Below are 22,543 nucleotides of genomic sequence, written 5' to 3' on the forward strand. Positions count from 1 at the left end.
TATACAACTCTGATAATATAGTTTTGTATTTTATTGTGCATTTCTGTCAAGAGATCCATCTAAAAATTACACACTGCACCTTCTCAACATAAAGCTGGTGAGTCCTGTGAACCTAATGCTTTTAAACAGGTCATAGTGAGCTCAGAGAAACCTAAAGAAATTGAGGACACAAACCAATGGCATAAACAGGGTGCGAGACCCAAAAGTGCTCAAGACATTAGACTGTCACGAGTGTCACAAATTGCTGCATTAGCATCATCTACCCCAGATATGGGTACAACTCGAGTAGCCAATATTGGTATTCTACCACCCCCTGTACGGCTTGAAAATAGATTTGAAGCACTAATGAGTTTGGGTGAAGAATCCCCAAATGTTAATGGACACAGATCACTTCAGCCAGTAGCTTACAGAGCTAACAGACGCTCAACATCATATAGGCAGCGGCGCTCCGCTCAGACAGCAGCCGAGCCAAACACGCTGATAGTGGGTGACAATATTATCAGAAACTTTGAAAGCAAGGCTACCCGTACATACTGTTTTCCTCGGGCAACGGTTTCTGATGTTAACAAGGAACTTTGCAACATTCTGATGAAACATAAGTCTGTCAGTCGGATTGTCATACATGTGGGAAAGAATGATATTCGAAAAGAGCAGTCTGAGCTCCTTAAGGGGGATTTCAATGAACTTTTTGAAACACTTACAAGACTGAAAGTTCAATTTTTCATCAGTGGACCTCTTCCAGCCCGAGGAACAAATATGTTTTCTCGTCTACTAAGCTTAAATTCATGGCTGCAAAAAACCTGCACCATGAGAGGACTGAATTACATTGACAACTTCAATATCTTCTGGAGTCAAAGGCAACTTTTTAACACAGATGGTATCCACCCAAACAAACTAGGTGCTAGGTTGCTTAAAGACAATATCTTTTTCTCCATGCATCATCCATCAGCTGAGTGTGCCAGTCCACTACTGAACAGCGGAAATGACCACAGGATTTTACACCAGCACCTGGATGGACATTCAGATGACAAGGATAAAACTCTGCAGTCACAACTTCTGTTCACAGACACAGCTCAGGCTGAGCCCTGCCCACAGACCTCGCTACAGCTGGATTGTGAATCAACACCCAAGGACGTTTCTGTTGATAATGACCAGAGGAATGATAACACTCCCTCCCAGCCTTCAGGAACACCAGAATCACAGCTGATGTCGTCACACTCTCTCTCCCTCTCTCCAACATCACCACTTCTGGGCTTTTCAGAGAAAATGGAGAAACTGGTATCTGCTGGAACAAAGCTCTCCCACTCTATTGCTGCGAGTCCCCAAATATCAACCAAGAAACGGCGGGCTCCTCAACCACAAAAGCCTTCGGGCCCAGCCCGCCCTCCCCCTCCATCTCAGAGAGCACTCCGACCTCTGCCTCAACGTCAGGGATCACACCAGCCCTCATCTGCAAACAGCACTGGTAACTGATGTGTGTTGGGTTCCCGCTACGTCAGCAGTAACAATCATAAATATTTTAAGAACAAGCGGGCGCCCGATGTCCCTTTAGCTTTCCCTATCTCTGTCCTGACATGTGATAGAAAGATGAAGGCCGTCTCCAGCCGCACAGCAATTCTATCTAATCTACTGCCTATTATACGTCATTCTGAGATTGATACAGTTCCAAAACCAGTTACTGTTAAGTTAGCACTTCTGAACATCCGTTCACTAAAGAACAAATCCTTTTTAGTTAATGATCTTATCACCACTAACAACCTGGACTTTATGTTTCTAAATGAAACTTGGTTAGATGACAGCTGCAGTGCTACAGTCCTCAATGAATCAGCCCCACCCAACTTTACCTTTATAAGTGTATGTAGAGCTGTTAGAAGGGGTGGAGGAATAGCTGCTTTATTCAAAGATGCCTTTCAATGCAAGCAAGTGTTACTTGGTGATTACCAGTCTTTTGAATATTTGTGTATTGCTCTAAAAGGTACACCACGCATTCTGTTTACAATTATTTATAGACCTCCCAAATACACCTCAGCATTTGTTGATGAATTCACAGAACTTTTGTCAACAATTTCCTCTGAATTTGATTATTTTGTTATTGCTGGAGATTTCAATATTCATATAGACAATTCAGAAAACAATACTGCGATTGAACTGTTAAATGTTTTAAACACTTTTGATCTGACCCAGCACGTGCAAGGTCCTACACACAATCGGGGACACACTCTTGATCTGCTCATTAGCAAGGGTCTAAACATTTCATCCACTGTAATCAAGGATGAAGCGCTATCTGACCATTTCTGTGTTTACTTTGAATTATTGATCTGTCCTGCCACTGATGCTAGATCTGTCTATATCAAAAAAAGGTTCATAAATGAGAACACCAGTGAGGTATTTATGAATGCTATGTCAATGTTGCCAAACATATCCGCAGACTCTGTTGATGTTCTCCTTGAAAACTTTAACATAAAAGTTAAAGATGCTATTGATGATATAGCTCCAGTAAAGGTCAGGATGATCACTGGCAGACGTAAAGCACCCTGGAGAAACACAACAGCAGTACAGCACATGAAAAGAACATGCAGAAAAGCTGAACGTATGTGGCGGAAAACAAAACTTGAAGTACATTATAGCATCTATAAGGACAGTCTTCGTGCTTTCAATGTAGAACTAGGCACAGCTAGACAGACCTTCTTCTCCAATATTATAAATAACAACATAAACCACACTCGCACTCTTTTTGCTACTGTAGAGAGACTAACAAACCCCCCAAATCAAGTTCCTAGTGAAATGCTCTCTGACAACAAATGCAATGAGTTTGCTAAGTTTTTCTCTGAGAAGATCAGTAATATCAGAATAGCAATCAATACGACCTCAAATTGTACTGTGGTCAGTCAGATATCATTGCAACAACCTCAGAAATTAGCCATTCTCTCAGAATTTGACATAATTGATATAAAAACCTTGGAAGAAACAGTACAACATCTTAAAGCATCAACTTGCAGCCTTGACACTCTCCCCACATCTTTTCTCAAAAAGGTGCTTAACTGCTTAGAAACTGACCTCTTAAAAATAGTAAACACCTCTCTGATCACAGGCACTTTTCCAGAGTCATTAAAAACAGCAGTTGTAAAGCCTCTCCTAAAAAAGAGTAACCTAGACAAAACCATACTTAGCAACTACAGACCAATCTCAAATCTTCCGTTTATAAGCAAGATCATTGAAAAGGTTGTTTTCAATCAGCTGAACAAATTCTTAAACTCAAATGGTTATCTGGATAACTTTCAATCTGGTTTCCGTCAGCATCACAGCACAGAGACAGTGCTCATAAAGATAATAAATGATATTCGCTTAAACTCTGATTCAGGTAAAATATCAGTGCTGGTGCTACTAGATCTTAGTGCTGCCTTTGACACAGTAGATCACACCATACTCTTACATAGACTGGAAAACTGGGTAGGGCTCTCTGGGATGGTTCTCAAATGGTTTAAAACATACCTACAAGGAAGAGGTTACTATGTGAACATAGGTAACCATAAATCTGAGTGGACATCCATGACATGTGGAGTCCCACAGGGTTCAATTCTTGCACCGCTTCTGTTTAATTTGTATATGCTCCCACTTGGTCAAATAATGAAAAAGAACCAAATTGCTTACCACAGCTATGCAGATGACACCCAGATATACTTAGCCCTGTCACCCAATGACTACAGCCCCATTGACTCTCTATGTAAATGCATTGATGAAATTAACTGTTGGATGCGTCAAAACTTCCTCCAGTTAAACAAAGACAAAACCGAAGTCATTGTATTTGGAAATAAAGATGAAACTCTCAAAGTTAACACATACCTTGACTCTAGGGGTCTAAAGACACAAAATAAAGTCAGAAATCTTGGTGTAATTTTAGAGTCTGACCTTAATTTCAGTAGTCACGTGAAAGCGATAAGCAAATCAGCTTACTACCATCTCAGAAATATTGCCAGAATTAGATGTTTTGTCTCAAGACAGGACTTAGAGAAACTTGTTCATGCTTTCATCACCAGCAGGGTGGATTACTGCAATGGACTCCTTACTGGGATCCCCAAAAAGACCATCAGACAGCTGCAGCTAATACAGAACGCCGCTGCCAGAATTCTGACCAGAACCAAAAAATCTGAGCACATCACTCCAGTCCTCAGATCCTTACACTGGCTTCCTGTCACATTTAGAATAGACTTTAAAGTATTGTTACTCGTTTATAAATCACTTCATGGCTTAGGACCCAAATACATGACAGATATGCTAACTGAATATAAACCTAACAGATTACTCAGATCATTAGGATCAGGTCAGTTAGAAATACCAAGGGTTCACTCAAAACAAGGTGCGTCAGCATTTAGCTTTTATGCCACCTCTAGCTGGAATCAACTTCCAGAAGAGATCAGATGTGCTTCAACAGTAAACACTTTTAAATCTAGATTAAAAACACACCTGTTTAACTCTGCATTTACTGAATGAGCACTGTGCTGCTTCACACTGACTGCACCTTTAACTCAAGTCACTTTTACTCCTGTTTTATTCTTTTTAACATTTTTAACTGTTTTATTAAAATCACATTTATTTTCTTTAATTGTTATTTTAAATTCTCATGTATCTTTGTCTTTATTGTGATCTTATCGTGTAAATCTTATTTTTACATTTTCTTTTTCTTTTTTATATATTGTTTTCTCATTTCTGTGTAAAGCACTTTGAATGACCTTTGTGTATGAAATGTGCTATACAAATAAACTTGCCTTGCCTTGCCTTGCCTTAAAGAGACATTCCACTTCTTTGAAAATATGCACATTTTCCAGCTCCCCAAGAGTTAACCTCTTGAAAAGCACCCCCATTCTGGCCCGAAACCATGAAAATACCTACTTTCACTAAAAGGGCTGTTTTTACTAAACCATTTATAGTGTTATTATTATTGTTGTTTGTACAAAGTAGGCTATATATATATATTGTTAGCAGCATTAAAAAAAACTGACGTACTTCCGTCCGCGAGCTAGTGCGCGTCGAGAGGTTAAAGATTAGATTTTTACAGTTTTGTAACCCATTCAGCTGATCTCCGGGTCTGGTGCTAGCACTTTTAGCATAGCTTAGCATAATCCATTGAATCTGATTAGACCATTAGCATCGCGTAAAAAAAATAACCAGAGTTTTCTGATTTAAAACTTTACTCTTTTGTAGTTACATTGTGTAGTAAGACCAATTTTAAGTTGCGATTTTCTAGGCCGATATGTCTAGGAACTATACTCTCATCCTGGCATAATAATCAAGAACTTTGCTGCCGTTCAATGGCTGCAGCAGGTGCAATGATATTACGCAGCATCTGAAAATAGTCCCCTTTGTAACTTTCAATAGCAGCGGACTATTTTCAGGCACTGTGTAATATCATTGCGCCTCCTGCAGCCATGTTGAATGGATTCCAAGATGGTAAAAATCTAAATTTTTAACTCTTGGGGAGCTGGAAAATGAGCTTATTTAAAAATAAAAGTGGTGTGTCCCTTTAATACATTTCAATCTCCAACCAACTAACCATGCATGATCCATATAACAATTAGTCAGTGACCTGAAACGCTGGCACATGTCAGCTCTTAAACTTAATATCAAGAATCGCTTCAGTATAGTTTTCAGTCATTAACAGTCAGCTGAACTGCACGTAACAGTGTTAAGTTACCTAATGAAGCCATTAAGCTGCAAGTCCACTTAGCTTACCTCATTACACCTCCTATTACCTTATTCACAGGTTGTTTGTTGGACTTACGAGAGCGGTACGATGATGAGGTACGGCCCATTGAGCCTCTTGTGTTCCATCAGGTAAGTGATGAGGGCAATGGTTTGAATGGTCTTTCCCAGACCCATCTCATCAGCTAGAATACCATTTAGGTTGTTGTTGTACAGAGAAACCATCCATTCCAGACCTTGAACCTGAACCACAGTACTTGTGTTAATTGTGGGTATACATTAAAGCATCAAAAACCGAAAAAACTAGCAGAATCTAGCAATGTTCATTGAACATGGGATAATACACCCAATCTGCGTTTTACAGCTGTTGGGTAGAATCAAACCCTGAATCAATGCCTCGAGCCTTTCTAAGGCTTAAACAGTCTCCCTAAAGTTTACTTTAAAACAGGCTGGAAAGAAAAGAAAATTGGAAGATAAGCGCTGTTTTTCTTCTTTTGAAATCCACGGCTAAATCCATTATCGTCTCAAAGGGGATAACAGATTCAATCCTAGACACTCAATTTTTTATATTTTCTCCCTGTGTGGTTTATTTCGTGCAGTTTCATTTCTTTCATCCTTCACTATTGAAATCTACATACCTATCTGCAAAGCATAACGTAACTGTGGAGGGTCCTATAGTATTTATCCAGAGCTTTACCTGATACTGTTTGAGTAGTCCATTAACCAGAAGGGAGGACTGAATGTCTACTCTCTCTATGACCGCGTGGGCGACTCCATAGTAAGACTGAGTGCTGGTCTCTCCTGCCTGAACACTGTACTCATCATCCACATCCTGTTTAGCAGACCTGTTACATAAAGACATAAAGTGTATGGTCATGCTGTGTAATGTGACAGTGATTAAGTGAAAGTTTAAAGCAACACTATGTAGTTTTTTTTATCTTTAAATAATGTCTCTAAAATTATTTCAGTGATAGAACAACTTTTAACTGGACAAATTGTACTGTTGCTGCAACCAGAGCAACCTCCTAGCTGCTACAAGCACACTCTGAAAGTGGCGGTGGATGGTAGAGCACACAGCCCCGCCCCTCACCCGGCCTGCAGAAAAGTGTCTGATACCAGGCACTGTTGCGCTTTTCAACCACTTGGGGGAGCTGTTAGTCATTTTTACATGGAAACTAAATAGTGTTGCTTTAATTTAATATAACAAATTTCCACACTTAATACACACACACTCTGAACGTGGATGGCTGTTTAAAGATTTAACAGATTTTTTATTGCTAAAGCGCTAATTCGACAGGCAAATGAAAAAATAAATTAAAAGCCCACCGTTATGGTGCTTCAAGAGTTCAAGAGTACAAGAGTTCAAGATTCATAGTCAGATTGAAATTCAGATAATAGCGCCTGCCAAAAAGTTGCCTTAAAGAGATGCTGCCGATTCGTTGACTCGTGAGTCTGATATGATGCTCTGCAAAAAATAAACTTGCGTAACTCAAACTCGCGACAATGATGATCCACGGCAAGAAAGGCAACAGATCTCAGAATTATATAGTAGCACAACCATCCCCACCAATATAGACAGTCTTTGTGCCATTCACCCTGATCAGTCATCTTTATAAACTGAAAGCCCAGGTTCGAGTAAATGTGTAATTGTCCATCTCACAGTAAAATGAAAATGTATTACTCTGCAAATACTAAATCTACTTTAACAAACAAATACACAAACAAATATGCACATACTATAAGAGTATAGTGCTAATGTTTAACGCGATGGTAATGGTCTAATTAGATTCAATGGATTATGCTAAGCTATGTGGTAGCGCCAGACCTGGAGATCGGTTGAATGGATTCCAAAACGGTATGTTTAACTGTAGGGGAGCTGGAAAATCAGTCTATTTAAAAAAAAATGACAGTTAAGGTAATTTATACTGTATGTGTAACAACTGTTTTATTTCCTAAATGAAGGTAAAAGAAATCTTATACACAAGCAATTCCATGTAAATGTGTGCCTTAGCATGGAAAATGAAGTTTTAACCAGGTGTTTTTAACCATAATGACATCTAAGATGTCAATATTTGATGCAAGGTCTCTGGTAAAGCTTTTCAAGGATGTTTTTAAATGATTTTTCAGTTAGGCAAGCACAGATTTCAGATATGCCCATAATAGAGAAATGTCACATACATAATAGTTTTTCCCTCTGAAAATGTACACATGAAAGCCGTTCTTTCAAAAGCCATGCCTTTTGCATTTGTTGATTATTATTTTTCTGAAAAATTATATTTTAATTTTTAACTAAAAAATGTCACATCCATAACACTGGAATTCCTCTGATAATTACAGAACTTTAATTTGCTGTTAAATGATTGGAGAAAGGCATTTAAAACTAATCCATGTATAAATTAATCCATTTATAAATGGTTAACAAGTAATCTGCAGTCTCTGCTGTGTAATTTGTTAATCACAAAATCTTTACCTAACTGCATAATATACTGTGACTAAACTCAATTTAAAGATCAATGTTAAGGTAAGAATATTTGACCTTTGCAAAGAGATTCAAAAAATAATTACATTTAAATAAATAAATAAAATATAGTTTTTGTAATTTTGCACCCATGATTCATCTGACCATTATGCCATTAAAATTATGCTTAAAGTACTTTTCATTACACCATTACTCCACCTTTGACATAGTATCGCGTAGCCAGACCTTCAATACTGAAGGTCTGGTGTTTTTCGCTGCTTTTTCTGGACAAAGCCCGCTCACTAGCTGTTTGACCAACATGTCAAACAACCAATCACAGTTTGTTTCATCTAACTTCATGTTTCAGACTCCCCACAATAACGAGCCGGCTGGCAACAAGTCAGTTATTGAAATAACCAGCCAACCGAATAGCATCTAAATAAACAACATTACTCGCCATAGAACAACGTTGTGCACTTCATCAACAGCCACACCAATGAGACGCTCCCGTTAAACGTCTGTTTGAAGCATATCTCTCCGCTTTGTAACACCTACAAGCAATTCAGGAGAACCGAACTTTTTGACTCTACTAACTGCCTCAAGCAAAACTCATCTTTTAGAGAGTCTATGCCGCGAACTCTGCATATTTTTGAGAATCCAACGTTTAGCTGATCATGATAACTGCTCATTATTATCCGTGAACACGACTGATTCCCTTCCTCAATGGAACGTCAGAGCTTTGTTTTCCAGGGACCGAAACTAATCGCGACACTCGCGTCTCCTGGAAATCCGGTTTATTTCAACCAATCAAAGACGACTTTAACATTCTCACAGGGTTTCCAGAAAAGTGTACGAAAAACATCAGACGTTTAGCCAACAGTCTGTGGGCGTGACGGCTGAGACTACCTTTGGTGTAAGCAACATGAATACATTCATGAGTGCGTTGTGTCAAAGTCTACCTCAACCATCTGCTGCAGCAGAAGCTGAGATTTGTCTGATGTTTTTCTGTTTAATTTGGTGAGCCCATGCCCTGGGTCTTCTGTTCCTAGTGCACCCATTGCTCTCATTTGCAGCTGCAGCCCACCCACCCCAAGTTTCGACCTGCAATTATAGAGTCTCACCTGCAGACCACCTTTGACCATGGGGCTTTTTCACACCCAGAACTGCTCAATGGGTATTTTTTATTTCTCACATCACCCTCTCTAAACCCTGGAGACTGCTGAGCTTGAAAATCCATCAAACCATCCTCTTAGTTTCCATCAACAATCATTCCACAGTTAATAGTCACTTGGCTCACATTTCTTGTGTTGAACCTCTCAACCACATCAGCATGCTTTTAAGCATCCTCCTGATTTCATTATTGTTTTGATTAGTAAGCACGGTACAATTGTATCTATTAAAGAGGCCACTTAGAGGAAAATATCAACTGAATTTTAAGATAAATTGTGCTGAGTATGTAGAAGATTCATAGCTAATAATTAGTTTACTATACAAACTAATAATTACAAATAATTAAGTGAATAAAACATATTTTATAACTAGCAAACCCAACATCAGAGCTGAGACAGAATATAAGAGAAAAAAAATAAGAGAATAACACATAACATCTATCAACACCCTACGTCTCATGCACTCCAGTTCAACAAGACATGTTTCGCTTTAAAGTGAGAACAGGGAACATACTCTATGATGTGCTTGGCCGCTGTCTCAGACACTTCATCACTGTTGGGATCGATGATTTTCTTTTCCTCTGATTCGGCTCTGGACGCTACCTCTTCTTCATCCTAAAAGGCAGCATTAGCGGATCATACTCATTTAAAGCACAGTGATCGCTCAGTTGAAAGGAAAATATGCTTAGAAAAACGTGTGTTCAACTGCTTCTTAAAAGGCTCGTAGGAGAAGCTTTGCGGGCACGAGATAATAAAGCATGTTACTTGGTTTGAGTGTTTGTGAGGATGACTCACTCCCACTCTGAGGAGCTGTCAATGCCTAATGAGGAGAAAAAAAGAGGACACTCACCTCCTCTTCAAAATCTGAGCCACTCTCTTCACTATCTGATCGTGGTGCAACTTCATAGCTGTGATTTAAAGGGCATAATTAACTAGTAAACACTTAAAAGCACTATACGAACTTATTGACAACAGATACTTTAAGAGTAACAGAATAAATATATATACAGCAAGAAAGCCATTTTTATGTTGGAAAGCTCATTATTTTTGTGTTTTAAGTTTGCCTTTTCTTTAACCACCCATATGATTCATAGCAGCTTTTACAACTTAAACCAAAAAGATCGTATTTTTCGAATCATATTTTTGTGGGGGCATCTGTCAAAAACCGTTATAAGCTAAAAGACCAAAAAAAATATGAATTGAGAGGACCTCTTACCCAGGGTTCATCTCCAGCCAGGCCTCTAACTGACTGGACTTGGGGGCATCTGTCCCCTGTAGGACTTTGCCCGTCTCAGTCTGAATGACTTTGACTGGCAGCTCACTCATCTGGCTGCTCTCATCTATGGGCTATGGGGACAAATAAACACACAGCAGGTTTTCTCAAATGAAAAGTGTTAGATCGGGTTTGACATAGTAATTGTGCCATAGGGACACATGTCAGCTGGTTATTTAATTTCTTGTAGTGATTTACATACCTCTCCATCAGGCCCAATGGCTCCCATTCCCTCTGCGTCACCAGACTCTGGCTGAAGGTTAAACATGATGGGAATTACCAAATATTTCATGTGTGCGAACCATAAGCACTTTATAAAAAAGACTGATTTAGGTGAGGTTTAGAAAAACCATGTGCCGTGAATGAGCGAATCAAACTTGTTGGAAGTTTTTTTTACTTTATTACAATTCGGTATAAATTGTTTTGTGTAGGGATGCACTGAATTTTTGGCAACCGAAGGTATTTGGCCAAAAAGAGCAAAAAACTCATTTTTTTGTTCATTTGCATGTTTGGCAGATCAAGTGAAAATTAATCAATTATACCAAACAATGAGATCTTTGATTACGCAATCAGATTAACTAGCACAGATCGGATTAATATCAGTTTCGCCAAATAAAAATCTGTTTAAAAAAAAATTATTGTTAAATAATGTGAAATAAATATAGTAAAATGACATTCTGAAAATATAACTTGTGCAATGGTGAGAAAATTGGCAAAATAATTAGGAAAATGAAAAATAAATAGTTTGGTTGTTCGGTCTTTGGCTGAGTTTTTTATTTTATTCGACTACGGCCAAGAATTTTCCTTTGGGTGCATCCCTTATTTTGTGGACCAAAAGGTGTAGCGTTTCATTTTCTACAGTAATTGCCTCACACCTTCTTCTTCTTTCTCTTCCTTTTCTTCTCCTTGGCAGCCTGTGCAGCCTTGTGCTGATAAACAAGCTCAGTCAGGTTGGCCACGTATTCATCTGTCTGTTGAAGCAGGTAGGCCAGGCGCTTGTCTTTCTTCTGGTCAATTAGCTTCCTGTAACCCTCTTCATCCTCAGCCTACATCAGTGAAAAAAGACAGAGAGTCCTTGAGAACCTTTAAGAAACATAACTAATGGCTGAAGCCATGCCTGTCGATATACTTCAGTGTGTAGTATTTTAGAAGATGGCATTCAAGTTCAACATATCATACCATCAATCTCCTCATCCTCTCCTTTTCAATTCGTTCTGTCTCCTTTTTCTGTTCCCTCTCTGTGTTGGTGTGCCAAGTAGCGATGGCCTTAGTGAGCTTCTGGATTTTTCCAGAGATGGACCTGTGATATTCCTTGAAATCTTTTGCATGTTGCAGAATGCTATTGAGGTACTCCTGTAAAAAAAAATCACAGAGTACTGCTTAAATCACAGAGCAGGACTGTCAAAAATAAATTTTAACCCTTGCATATTGCTGCAATAAAGGTGTCATATCAACAGCTTTTTAAAATGTTCACTGTGGATTTTTGTACCCAAAATATTGTGTTATGGCAGGATTGATGTGATCAGCCACTCTTTGCTTACACTGAGGATCTGACATGTAAAATAAATGTATGCAGTCATACATGAATGTTATGGCTTTCTGTTGTCCTAAACCCAGGGATTTTAGAGCAAGATATTTTTCCCTTCTTCTACACAGTCACTATATGCTCACAAATATGACCCAATGTGATGAAATTCAACAAAGCATACACTTTTCATAAAAGCCATCAAAAAAGTTATGTAAAAATTCATTATTCTAAGCAATAAAGTAGGTGTATGAGAAAATGCTAATTTTTACTTATGTGGTAAAATCGAAAGCAAAGCGAATTTTTATTACAGAAGTGCCGCTTGAGCAATTTCTTTAAAGGTGCCAAAGCATGAATTGATACAATTACATTGTTCTCTGATATCTACACAGAAGGTATGTGGCTTTATTTAGTACAAAAATGATCCAGAGACGGTTTTACATGTCCATTTACAACCCTACGATTTGTCTGCAGAATGAAATAGTCTATTATAACCTTATATGAAAGGTTCATAAATAGGGCTGCATAACGATTAATCGCGATTAATCGTTTGCAGAATAAAAGTTTTTGTTTACATCATATATGTGTGTGTACTGTGTATAATAATTATGTATAAATAAATATACACACATGCATGTATAATTTTAAGAATAAAAATATTTATAGATTAAATATTTATATATAATATAAATTATATATAAATATAAAAATGTATATACACATGTAAATACGCCTTAAATACCTACATGCAAGTGTATTTATTTATGCATAATTATGATACACAGTACACACACATATATGATGTAAACAAAAACTTTTATTCTGCAAACGATTAATCGCGATTAATCGTTATGCAGCCCTATTCATAAATAATAATGTTGAGCTCTGCTCTGATTGGCTGTTTCTTATTTCAGTAGCTCTGTGTGTGTGCAAACAAACTTTATGTTTGAGCTTGTATCAGTAGATTTTGAGGAATAATCATTATTATTTATTATTTAATTATTCAGAGATTGGAAATTGACATTTCTGAGTGGTAAGTTTGTGTTTTTCACTATGGACCTGCAATACTAAGCAGTCACAACTTTGTTTTTAGCATTGTAACAAAATTGTAATTAATGTGTCATTTATTGTTGGGACGTACATCCAGACTGTATGGTCACAGTCTGTGTTACGTTGAGATTGGCCTGTTTTCATTTGCATGCACAAGCTTAACATAAGAAGGAGAAAAGGAGGTGTTTGAGGCTCACAATATGTCATTACCATGTACAGCACATTTCATTTAAATAAAAGCTTTTTTATTTAGGAATTTGTTGAGGCAAACTTTTTACACATATTATGGTACCTTTTTAGTGCAATAATGTACTTGAGTATTGTAAACTCAATATTATTTATTAGGAAGTCAAAATGGCAAATTGTTTTCAGTGCGCTAAATTGATTTGACTTGGTATGCTGGTCATGCATTAATCACCTGGTGTTTCTGTCTGCGCTTTCTTTCCTGTTCAATCTTCTGTTGTTTCTCTAGTTTCTCTGTCATGCGAGCTTCTCTCAGCGTCTGCCTCTTGCTGCGCTTGTAGGCTTTGGAGTTCAGAGCCGTTTCCAGAGTCGTGTCCCTGCGCATGCAGGCTACAACATCTAGCCTCAGCTGAGAAAAAAGAAGAATCAATCAGGGTCATCTGTGACTTAATGAAATACAGCTAATAAACTTCATCAAATGATACATATATCCTGAAGCATTTCGAGCATATTTTGCTTTGTACAGTAGAACAAGCTTGATTTGTGAAAGGCTGTGGGCTATGACAACAATGCAACAATGCCGCCCTCTAATGGTGGATTTTATTACACTGTGTAAATTAAACCACCAGAGCACAACTGTGAAAACCATTATATTTATATATACACCATTACATGTGGCTCAAAATACCATATAGCTAATTTATTATATCATGTTAAAGGGGACATTTCATGAAAATCTGACTTTTTCCATGTTTAAGTGCTAAAATTGGGTCCACAGTGCTTCAAGCAACTTAGAAAACATGAAAAAGATCAACCCAGTAACTTAGTTTTGGTAAACCATTCTCTGCAAGCATGTAAAAAAATATGTCATTGAAGTGTGGCTGCCCCTGTGATGTCAGAAGGGGATAATAACACCCTTAATCTGCACTATCCAACCATGATTGTGCCATTTAGTACATTAGCTCATTTGCATTTTAAATAGGGATGTCCCGATCCGATCACGTGATCGGAAATCGGCCCCGATCACGTGGTTTCAGACTCGATCGGAATCGGACGTTACCTTCCGATCAGGACTCGGATACATATGCAGGGTTTAAATTGCGTCAGGACCGCACACATACTGAAGGTCTCGCTCTGCTCCGCGCCAGTGTAGGCGCTGCGCTGGTGCGTGTGAACTGACGCGAATAATGACGTGTTTTCATTCATAGGCTTCACACACTCGTGCATGCGCGACAAAACCAGGTTTTCCCGCTCATTTAAACGACGCGTCGATCGTTTTTGTCACTATGTGCTCAGTTAATCTACATCAGTACGCAGCTCTGTGTCTCACTCAGAACCTCAAGAACACGCATTCGCGCAGGAGGATCACATTACACATTGTAGAGATGAGAGATTGAGAGAGAGGTAAGAATGGTGCACGTCGAAAAAACTTAATAGAACTCTAGAAACAAAGTATTAAAGTATGTATAGCCATGTCAATCATCTTATTACAATATGTTAACTAGATAACTGGATACAACTTACTGTATAGTTTAATAAAATTATGTATTTTGATTATACAAATCAATTACGACCTAATAGTGATAACTGCTGACCAGCTTAGGGAATCTCTATGGCTAATTTATAAGACATACCCTATTGCTGAATCAGTATGTTGTTTTTCTTGTTAATTGAGTCTTTTTGGGTAGCCTATCTTATGCGTAGAATTAGTCAAGGCGGTTGATTCGTATAACTTCCTTTAAAGTTTGATCAATAGTGCATAATGACATGTGCAACAAATGCATATAGGGTGTCAGACTCATAGATTTGCATAATTTAAAGTTCAGGTTTTAAAGTTTGGGTCAACCTGTGGCACAGCTTTAAAGCTGAAACTTTATAAAATCCTATCAGAGGTCCAAAATGTCATTGAAACACACCAGTGGCTTTGCTGTCATCAGGATAAAACATGTTACCCCTCGAACCCTCCCTCCTAACAGAGCATCCCCACAAAACAAACCCCAGTTTAACCCCTGAACATATATACTATATTCTTATTATTTTTTAACACATCAATAGTTATGCGCTGGCACAGAGTTAGACCCTTTTGACTCCACACAGAAACAGCAATGCGTGCGGCATGACATAAGGAACATCCTGGATCTGTTTTTTCGCTCTTCTTTTTTCTTTTTTTATGTATTATAGAAGTATCGGATCGGGACTCGGTATCGGCAGATACTCAAAATCAAATGACTCGGACTCGAGGGCAAAAAAACTGATCGGGACAATCCTAATTTTAAAGGACACACCAAAACGGCACATTTGACTCACACCTACAAAATGACAATTTTAACATGTTATAATACATGATCTGTATAATATTTTGAGCTAGAACTTCACATACGTACTCTGGGGACACCAAATATTTGTTTGACATCTTAAAAAAGTCTTGTGAAATGTCCCCTTTAAAATTGCCACTGTAGGTGTGAGCAAAATGTGCCATTTCTGGGTGTGTCCTTTTAAATGCAAATGAGCTGATGAAATGCAAACACTGATCACCATGATGGTGGTTTGTTGAAATTGAAATTAAATTGTACTGTCAATTATTTTCTCTCTCTGTGGTTGGATAGTGCAGACTAAGGGGCGGTATTAACTCTTTCCCCGCCATTGACGAGATATCTCGTCAATTAAGAGAAAACGCTTCCCCGCCAATGACGAGATTTTCTGTCTTTCCGCAATACCGCTATTATCCACCAGGTGGCGCCCTTCCGCAACTTTTTAAAACCGGAAGTATTGCCCTATGGCAAGCTGCTGCATGTCCGTGTCTGTTTTAAAGATCGCTCTGAATGGGATCTCTATGAAAAGTCCGTCATAAAAATGGAATTATCATTGCTTTTTGCTCAAAATATGGTGTTTTTGCAAAAACCTACCCATATTCAAAAGTTGATTGCAAAAGAACCACTAAAGGTAGGATGAAACGGTTTTTTGGTTTGAAAGCAGAGGGTTTCATTTGGTATATTGTATGTTTATATATTTAAAGAAGAACATTTTCTGGAAGGCATTAAACTTTGGTGAAAATCATGAAAAACGCTGGCGCTGGCTGGCAACTTTTTTTAAAAACGCTGGCGGTGAAAGAGTTAATATAATAAGATCCCCTTTTGACATCACAAGGGGAGCCAAATTTAAATTACCTACTTTTTCACATGCTTACAGAGAATGGTTTATCAAAAGTAATTTACTTGGTTGTTCTTTATCATGTTTTCAAGGTTAATAGAAGGACCCAATTATAGCACTTAAACATAGAAAAAGATTTTCATGATATGTCCCCTTTAAAAGATGCTTGGAGATTTGTGGGTAAAAAGCTCATTATAAAAAAATTCTAGAATGATATGTGCCTGTAAGTGTGAATTATCTGAGCAGTCACTGGGCATGGGATACTATATTTATTTTTACCTGTCGCTGGAAATTAAGCAGTCTTAAGGCCTTCAGCTCCACAGTAGCTTTAGTCCGCAAATCAGGTGGCAACGAACCAGGAAGATTTTCCAGCTCCTGAATTCTGTGAGTAATCCTGGCCTGAAGTCTTTTAACAAAGACAAAAATGTTTTTTTAGGGAGAAAAAGAGAAAGTCAAGTCTATTGACTGCTATTACCTGAATAATAGATACGTACTTTGGTCAAAGAATAAAATCAAATCAAAGAATAAAACTAAAACCTGTCATTCAACCACAGATGATCAGACTTAATGTTCTACAAAGAAGCCTCTGATGGTGGACTGGCATGGTCTTTCCAGACATTAATAATTACTACCATTCCCAGAGCTTTTCAGAAGTTTAAATCACCTTTCAATGTGTGACCTCAGCATACCATCAGTGCCAAGAACATCTCTTTTGTTGTACACAGTGCTGCACTTCTGAAGAACTTCAGAAAACTCAATAACATAAAGGTCCTACACTCCCCTGCAACATTCATTACTCTTTCACAAAGCACACAAAGTCAGTGACTGGTCTGACGACATTCCAGACACAGATGAGCAATAGAATTTTCATTACAAAGGGGTATGACCCCTGGACATTCACTTCCGGACAATCCCCCTCTCACACACATAGTACAGATCACATACCTGTATTCCCTTTCCTGTAAGAGTTCCACCGGATCCAGACCCTGAGGTTTTTGAATGGGGGTGATGCGATTTTGCTTCTGCTGGAGCTGTATGATGAGAGAGGGCTGGCCCGGTCCTGGCTGAAGCTGAGCTTGGGATTGTGAAGTGAGGGAGGTGCTTGGGACAGTCTGGGTGGCAGTTGGAGCCAGTGGAGGGGCTGGAGATGGTCTGCCGCTGGAATATGGGACAGGCAGCTTCTGTGGGATGCTAAGGGTCTCTGCACCTTGACCTAAAACAAAATTTGTCCAAAGGTCTTTAGGTTTTAAATATATAACACATACTCCCATACTCAATTCTTATGGGTTGTTTTAATTCACTACCCTTTTGTGTTGTTCGTGTACAAAAAAGGCCACTAAATTAAACAGCTGTTTATTTTTATAAATCTGTTAATCAAGTACTGATCAAAACTACCAAATGTTTACAAAATTTCCATGATTTGCTTTCTTTAATTGCCAATTCATAAGTGGTGTCACTGATTTGGGGGAAAAACACACATATTGACTAGTATTGGCAAGGGCCTCACGATACGATACGTATCACGATACATGGGTCATGATACAATCATGATGGTGGTTTGATGGTGGATGGTTGGTTGGTACAATACGCTGCATGTAGCGATACATTGCAATACTTTTTCTTTTTTTATATATAAAAATGTAAAGAAATAGAGCTGACATTTTTTTTTTTTACTTTTTTTAAAGCCAAAGTGCTTCCACACGTCTGCTTTGAAAGCTGCAAATTTTCTGCCATTTTCTCTCACACCTGCTAACTGGCTGTATATGACAGACAACTGGACAGCGACAACTACAGCAGCGGCAGAGGAGGTTATTTGACGCACACAGAGGGATTTGATGTGTGTGTGTTTTTTTTATATCGATAGTAGAAATTGAAATATCGATACACTATCGTGGAAAAATGTATCTATATTTTTGCCCAGCCCTAATATTGACTGATTTTTTTAATATAAAAAGTGATTGTGGACTGGAATTTTTTTTAACCTTTTTCACAGTCTTGGGCATGTAAAACATACTTCATATAACTCAATGTACAAGCCAGAAATTAAGCTCTTTTTTTGCAAAGGGCAAATAAAGGGTTAATGGTGCCACATGGTGATTAACAGTAAAAATTACAAATTTTACCTCTTTGCAAAAGGAAAAACCACAAAGAATCAAGAATACATGATAATATGGTGTCATGGCTTTGCTATTTAAAAAATGTGGTTATAATGGAAGTCAATGGGGCAAAAAGCCACAAACAACTAATAAGGGAGAAAAAAATAAAATCTGATGCTGCACAAAAACTAAAAACGCATCAAAGCCAATGTTTTTACCAACCTTTGACAAGCCCAAGGGTAAAAAATCCAGTCCACAATCACTTTTTATATTGAAAATCTGTAATTTTGTGTGGTTTTTCATCAAATCAGTGACACCACTTGTAAACTTGGCAATTAAAGAGTTAAAATCATTGAAATTTTTTAAACATTTGGTAGTTGTTATCAGTACTGAGGGTGATTAACAGATTTATGATAAAAAATTTGGAAAAAATATTAATCTGAAAAATTTTACCATTTAATTTAGTGGCTTTTTTTGTACACAAACAACCCGAAATGGTAGTAAATTTGCCAACGGTATATTGTTGAGTTTTTGAAAAATTTCAAAGCATTTTTTCAAAATATGTGTCAATAAAATTTGTCACCAAACATTATTCCATTTGCTGAAACACAGAGAAAGTTGTAGCCAAATTAAAGGAGTAGTCCACTCTATAGATGGGGCCCCCTTGACTTACCATAGTATTTTTTTCCTACTATAAAAAGTCAATGGACCCCATCTTTAAAGTGGACTACTCCTTTAAGACATAAAAAACAAAAATGGCCAAAAATGGCCTCAACAACCCATGAGGGGTAATTCTGTGATAAAATACACCTTTGTGAAACTGCATTATTTTTGTTCGAACGGCCCATTGTAGTTGGAGATCAGAGATGAATGAAGCTCTTACGTGTGTGGAACGCCAGAAGGGTGAGTAATTAATTAAATCATGTTCCATTCTTGAGTGAACTAACCCTTTAATCTCTTGCTATGAATGCCACTATTTACGGTCGCTCCACTTAAGAAGTTGTCATTTACACATGCATGTTTTATTCATCAAACAATCTTAAATGTACTATGACAAAAGTCTTTGCCGTTGATGGAAACATATAAATGTATAACTAGTGATCACAGACAGCATTCTCGATATTGCATAAACAGCAAAGTGACAGCGCAACGTTTTTATTCTAAGTCTTATTTACGGAGGTCTGCACCTTAATCGTGCATTTACTGCTATTTGTTTAGACACTTCACCTTGTTTCTAACACATATTCTAGTAAGTATATAGTGTTATCTTTGCTCATTTTCAGCTGGCTTTGCATCAGCGCTTAATCCCGGGGGTCAGTCAATCAAAACATACAGATAAAAGGGTTCATTTTGCTAAAAGTTAGCAAAATGACACGCAACTTTGAGTAATCAGAGGAAAAAAAGGCTTTTTAATGATGCCAATTTTTACTGCTTCAGTGCTTTAATGCCACAGGTCAACTGCAGGTGTTTGAAACACATGCATTCATGCGTGTCTGTCAGAAGGACAGCTCATTAAGAAAACCATATTCCAGAGTCATTCAACAGTCTATATTTGTATACCATGTTCATTAAAGCTATGATATAAAAGAAAGACTAGTATGTCTTACCATGTAAAAAGTAATACATATATGCCTAATTGTAGCAGCAATGTTAGACAGTGCTTTTACTGTATATTCAGCGATGTGCATAATAGAGACTTTTTTTCATCAGTGGCTTTGTGGGAGTGTTTTTATATCAAAAATATCAGGCAGTCGGCTCCGTTGGTTTATTCCAGCACTATATAAAACTTTAAAGGTGCAAAATGCCACATAGAAATTGTTTTGCATTGCATCAAGCAGAAATCAGTAGTATTCATTACAAAATGTAAATATCAAGCTTGTTGATGTTAACAATTAATCGATCTTCAAACACTCTGAATGCCAGTAACACCTATCACAGATCATTATTGACTGGCTGAGGTGCTGCACCCTAGGCCAATACCGAAGGTTGTCATCTCCATAGTGCGCTGCAGGTCCAAGCTGGAGGTGACGACGGGAAAAATGCCCTTCGTATGCTTCTGAAACTTGATGATAATAAAATTCTTTATGAAGTCATGGACACATGGACTTACATGCGACTGTTACCTGATGTGAGGTGGAGTAATACACTATTAGTCATTAGTTCATTATATATCGCTGAAGTACTTATAAGAGCAATACCATCATGTATTCTGTATAATATCATTTGTTAAATATTTCATAATTTCCTGTTTTCAATTTCTTCCTTATATTTTTAGCCTACGTGTTTGATCTAAAACTATTATGTTTACATACAAATTAATTTTTATAGGCCTGTTTATATATTATTAACACTTTACATCGTGTGTGTGTGTGCTATGTTTATATATTTATTAGTAAACATCATAATTTAGAACAAACAGGAAGAAGACATAGGCTAATATATAAGGTAAAAAGAAGTAATAGAAAATGAAAAATATACAAAACTTTAATAAATGGTAATATTATTGATATTATGAACTAATTCAAATCTTTAATCTTTCTAAATGAATTATAAACGTAACGTGATGAAAACGCTATAAGAAACACATAGAGGGATCAGACTTCGACAGAACACCGGATATCTTCTCTAATTATTTTCTATTCAAATTATTAAAAGATTTTCAGATGATTTCATCACTCCAGTCTGTCCGGTTGAGGGCTTTTATTGCAACCATAAACACCTACGTTTACCTTCAAATGGTGTCTTCGACGACGGTATACTATAAAAATGAAGGTCATCTATTTTGGCATTCCTATTCTGACACTCAACAGCACAACAAAACATTTTCTAGTGAGTTATATTGTTTGTTTCACTCGTGTCTCATTCATTTCCACTGTTGTTCTGCCACCACATGCGCGCATGATGTAACTGTGACGTCGACTCGCAAAAGGTCTATATGCCACTGCAGTAGGCTTATTGCACTATTACTGTTAACGATTATTTAATTGATTGATCGTTAATTTAAACGATCATCGAAAATGGAAAATTGCATAAACTGACATCCCTAATCACGATCTAATATAGTCTACGAACGTTGATTTAAACGGATATGACGTGTTTGTTGTGGTGTTCCCAATAATGCAGACGAAGTCTATTATTGTGGATAAACAAATCTGGGAGCTAATTTCAAATATGGCGGCATATCAATAACTTCAAATCTCACTGGTTCTTGTGCATCTTGTGACTATTTGTCATTTGCCTCTTTAATTACAGTAGGCACAATCAGTTGCCAAACCCATCACCCACAGTATCCATATGACTTAAGGGGGCTGCACACCGAACGAGAAGTGCAGCGCAGCGAATCTAAAAACAGAATCCATTATTTTCTATTTATGTATACACACCGGCGGCGCCTGGCAGCGGCTGTCCGCTGTGACTAAGGAAGTTGCTCAAATCTCTGTTATATTGTTCGTTTCACTCGTGTCTCATTCATTTCCACTGTTGTTCTGCCACCACATGCCCGCATGACGTAACTGTGACGTCGACTCGCAAAAGGTCTATATGCCACTGCAGTAAAGGCTTATTGCACTATTACTGTTAACGATTATTTAATTGATTGATCGTTAATTTAAACGATCATCGAAAATGGAAAATTACATAAACTGACATCCCTAATCACGATCTAATATAGTCTATGAACGTTGATTTAAACGGATATGACGTGTTTGTTGTGGTGTTCCCAATAATGCAGACGAAGTCTATTATTGTGGATAAACAAATCTGGGAGCTAATTTCAAATATCGCGTCATATCAATAACTTCAAATCTCACTGGTTCTTGTGCATCTTGTGACTATTTGTCATTTGCCTCTTTAATTACAGTGATGACTTTATTTCTGATAGGCACAATCAGTTGCCAAACCCATCACCCACAGTATCCATATGACTTAAGGGGGCTGCAC

General features: G+C 37.7%; 1 protein-coding gene across 2 annotated transcripts in view; it reads right to left on the reverse strand.

Annotated features, from left to right (window-relative positions):
* The window catches only part of smarca2 (SWI/SNF related BAF chromatin remodeling complex subunit ATPase 2), a 71,546-nt gene that overhangs the window by 39,004 nt on the left and 9,999 nt on the right, over window positions 1-22,543 (reverse strand). For both annotated transcript variants that reach the window (XM_065267003.2, XM_065267002.2), the window contains exons 6-16: window positions 17,454-17,721; window positions 16,788-16,914; window positions 13,594-13,767; window positions 11,780-11,953; window positions 11,476-11,646; window positions 10,803-10,853; window positions 10,544-10,674; window positions 10,178-10,235; window positions 9,842-9,942; window positions 6,398-6,545; window positions 5,780-5,943 (exon numbers count right to left, since the gene is read on the reverse strand). In XM_065267003.2, coding sequence (XP_065123075.2) covers window positions 5,780-5,943; window positions 6,398-6,545; window positions 9,842-9,942; window positions 10,178-10,235; window positions 10,544-10,674; window positions 10,803-10,853; window positions 11,476-11,646; window positions 11,780-11,953; window positions 13,594-13,767; window positions 16,788-16,914; window positions 17,454-17,721 — 1,567 coding nt within the window. The remainder of the gene's footprint in view (window positions 1-5,779; window positions 5,944-6,397; window positions 6,546-9,841; window positions 9,943-10,177; window positions 10,236-10,543; window positions 10,675-10,802; window positions 10,854-11,475; window positions 11,647-11,779; window positions 11,954-13,593; window positions 13,768-16,787; window positions 16,915-17,453; window positions 17,722-22,543) is intronic.

Source organism: Paramisgurnus dabryanus, chromosome 5 (assembly GCF_030506205.2).
Source record: "Paramisgurnus dabryanus chromosome 5, PD_genome_1.1, whole genome shotgun sequence".
Lineage (NCBI taxonomy): Eukaryota > Metazoa > Chordata > Actinopteri > Cypriniformes > Cobitidae > Paramisgurnus > Paramisgurnus dabryanus.